General features: G+C 46.2%; 1 protein-coding gene across 1 annotated transcript; it reads right to left on the minus strand.

Moving 5' to 3' along the window:
• Positions 1–829: 829 nt before the first annotated feature.
• Positions 830–2,834, minus strand: LOC121980964. Its single transcript, XM_042533255.1, has 2 exons — positions 2,008–2,834; positions 830–1,780 (listed from the first exon to the last, which is right to left on the minus strand). The coding sequence occupies exons 1-2, from the start codon at positions 2,667–2,669 to the stop codon at positions 1,072–1,074; spliced, it is 1,371 nt and encodes a 456-aa protein (XP_042389189.1). The 5' UTR covers positions 2,670–2,834; the 3' UTR covers positions 830–1,071.
• Between the last annotated feature and the right edge of the window lie 926 nt (positions 2,835–3,760).

The raw sequence follows: 3,760 nt of genomic DNA on the forward strand, positions 1-3,760 counted from the left end.
TTCCTAATCGATTGATAAATTAATACATCATGGGATACATGATTTAATAATTTTAAAATTTAGATACACAATTTGGATATTCCGAACCTTTATTTACATGGTTCGATAATTTGCTGATATAAAAATTTATATCAATATGAATGGAATGGAGGTAGATTAAAAATAAATTAAAAGGTTAACAAATGAATTATTAAATAGAAACTTAGAAGTATCCGCCCTTTACTAACCAGTCAATTTAGAGAAGAATGGCAGTTAACATTAATGAGCGCTTAGAATTTTTTTTTAAAAATGAAGTTAGATCTTTAGAAGTATCCTTTTTCTAAATTAAAATGAAAACATTAAATAATTTCTTTGTTTTCAGACCCTAAAACTCAGCTCCTCCTTTGTGTAGGCCTGTAGGGTGGCCCGCGGCATGGAGAGTCTGAGCTGCGATGACAGCAATTACCCAACTACAAAACCAATGCCTTTGAATGCTTTCTCTATTCCTTTCACTGGTTAGGGTGGGGTTGCAGCGGCCCCAAGTCCTTGGGATCCTGTGGAGTGGCTCAATCACACCTAATGCATTGAAACTCTTACACATACCTTCCTTTTCTGTTGCCTGCGTGCCTGCCTGCAACACAATTACACAAGTATGATAAAGAAACACATAACACTAAAACATTACTCAGTTTCAGAGAGTTGCATACTGAAAGAAGATATGAACACAGAGTTGCATACTGAAAATTATCACGCAAACTCTGGATTAAATATCAAGACTCAAGAGCTCCATAATCACTTTCATCTTCATTCAACTGTAATCATTGTTCTTTCTCAGAGCACTCAACAAAAGTTCACACAAGCATCGCAACACACTACGAGTTACAAACTACTACATTGAACACATTTATGGTTTTTTCTGTGGTCGTTTGTTTTGTGCTTCTAGCGTAGTAAAAATATAACTAGAAGACTGTTCAAAGTATATTAACAAGCATAGCACACGCGATTGAAGTAAAAATGGAGAATTTTGCCTAAAGAAACAGTTCTATACAAGAAGCAAACAGCTGAGAATTTGGTTGGATCGATGGATTGCAGTCAACGCAGCGAGTCCGGTGCGATGAGTTCCTTCCTGAGCTTGTGGCTGAAGAGGCGGCAGGCGTCGACGCTAAGGTCGACGGCGGCGGCCAGTGCCACGAAGGCGGCGGCGTCCTCGGAGCAGCCGACGTGCTGCACGCCGACCTCGACAGTGGGGCGGCCGCTGCGCCCCTCGCCGGCAACTGTCGAGGACATCACGAAGCCGCGGTAGCTGGAGAAGGGCCACAGAGAGTAGCCGAAGTCGCCGCTGCCTCTAGGACTGCAACCCGGAGAGGTCGACCGGCTGAGGGACCTGCTTAGAGGCGAGCCGGCAGCGCCGGTGAGGTCGATGGTGAACGTTCCACCCTTGGTGGAGCTCAGGGTGGACTCGGCGAGGTTGATGCCGGCGCCCATGGCGGCGTCGGCGAGGAGCTCGAAGCGGTAGCCAAGGCCTCCGTCGCGCTCACGCCAGGCCTCGAGGCGCCCCCAGGGCTTCCAAGTGCCATCGCCAGGCCGGAGCACGAGCCATGCGCCGGGGTTGGATCGGCTTACCCTATCAGTGCCTGTGGAGGCGACAAAGGGGGTCACCATGGAGGCGAGGGCCACGGGGGAACCGGAAAGGTCATGAACTGTTACCGACCACCCTTTCCTCTCCTTCCCCGTCTTCTCCCTCTCAGATCCGAACGACGAAAGCCAATTTCTAGAGCTCCCTGGTTCGTGATGCATCGAACTGAAACACAAATCACGTAAGAAGAATGCTTCCTCAAAACGGGCGAAATAGATATTTTGTCAAGAACCCTAGCAAGTAATTCGATTTGGAGGAGGAAAGAGAAGAAAACAACAAGGTAATGTAGATATATATATGTAACGTTTTAAAAGGTAATGTAGTATGAAAGGAACAAAATTCCAGTTTACATCAAGTAAGAAGGGATGATATCAGAAGGGCTAGGGCAGAACCTGACGCTCAAATTGCGGTCGCCGGCACTGCGGCAGCAGAACTTGCAAGTGAAGACGGGCTGTCTCATTTGCCCCTGCACCTGGAACACCTGGGGGCTGCATTCCGGCTCCCCGTCGAACTCAAACACGAACCGCGGATCCGGCTCCGCCCTCACCGTGAGATACAGCTGCGGCAACGATGAGGAGACTTTCTTCTTCTTCTTCGCCCCCAACTCTATCCATCCGCTGTGGAACACAACGGCCCTGCCGCCGCCGCCCTCCGCGACCACGCCCTTCAGGTCCAGTGTCACCGTGATCTCTCCGAGGAGCCGTCCGGAGGTGACTCCGCACGTCGCACCCTGGCGTCCGGTGTAAACCGCGACCTTCAGCCTCGCGCGTCCCCTAGCTGCGGCGAAGACCGAGGATTTGCCAGAGATGCGGTCGAGGTCGACCTGTGAGAGGTTGAAGCGGGCGGAGAGGGAGGGGGATGGCGCGGCGGCGGAGATATCCTCTGGGGTGACGAGAGGGACGGCGGCGTTCTGGTGGGGGGACTTGTCGAGGCGGATCTTGGCGAAGCAAGGAAAGGAGGAATTGTGGACGCCTCCGCCAGCGGGAGGGGCAGCGAAGGGGATCCTGAGAGCGAGGTTGCCGACCAGGACCCGGACAAAGGGGCATGGGTCCATGGCGGCGATGGCGAGGGAGCGGAGCTTGTGCGTTGATTTGATTTATCGAACGCAGTTGTTGTTTAGTTGGTCGAAATGAAGATGAAGAAGACGAAGAAGAAGAAGAACTGAGACAGGCTGGCAAACTGAGAGAGACGAAAGCAATGGGTAAGCGTGCGTACGTGCGTGCGGCAGGGGCCCCCCTTCTGGTGCGCGATGTGTTACATATTTTAGTTGGAGTGCTAAAATTTAAATTTAACACTTTTTTCCTAAAAATTATAATTTTAATTAATTTTGTAAATCAGAAAGTTTAAATAACAATGTGAATATCATACCATTTCATCATGATCCAGGACAGCACCCTTTTTCCTAAAGCTATTAGGGAGAGATTCTTTGCTAGTTATTAAATTGATGTTTGTTATCAAATTTAACAGTGTTTTTATTCTTTATCTTCTTTAATAATGATTTTGAGTACTTTGATGGGTTGTATTCGGATAGGTAACAGTTTAATATGCATGTGCTTCGGGAGACTATTTCTCACAAAATATGCACATTTTAATTAGTATGAAAATCTCACCACCATCAATAATAAATCAAACATCAACCAGAGCAAGCTCCACTTATTTATGATTTATTAGTTTACCCCTAAACTTTGAAAAATAGCAAGTTATCCTCATAATTTCCTATATTGTCTCATTAACAAAGTTTACTTACCTCAGTCAGAGGGAGAAAGAAAATGTTATAATTTAAAATCTAGAGGACGGCTATAAAAAGATATAAAGTCTGGGAGTTAATTTGAAAATGTTTCAATAATTAAGATGATGGCATTGGTAGATCGCATTTGGATTACAGCTGTCATCGTCGTCTGATTTACGCTTAGTGAGCTGTACTTCTTCCTCAACTACCCCACGTGGCGGTGCCTTTTTGGTTGTTAAGAATAACCCTGAATCCTGTCTGACTTTTCGCACTAGTGAAGAATTTTGCCGTGGCAATTGAAAGTGCAATACTAATTAAATGATTAAATAATGGCGTAGTGTTAAACTAAGTTTTGTCCATATTAAAGGCAAGTAGGGTCATTTAAGTTCAACTAATAATTAAACTAGACAAGATTA

Source organism: Zingiber officinale, chromosome 5A (genome assembly GCF_018446385.1).
Source record: "Zingiber officinale cultivar Zhangliang chromosome 5A, Zo_v1.1, whole genome shotgun sequence".
NCBI classification, from domain to species: domain Eukaryota; kingdom Viridiplantae; phylum Streptophyta; class Magnoliopsida; order Zingiberales; family Zingiberaceae; genus Zingiber; species Zingiber officinale.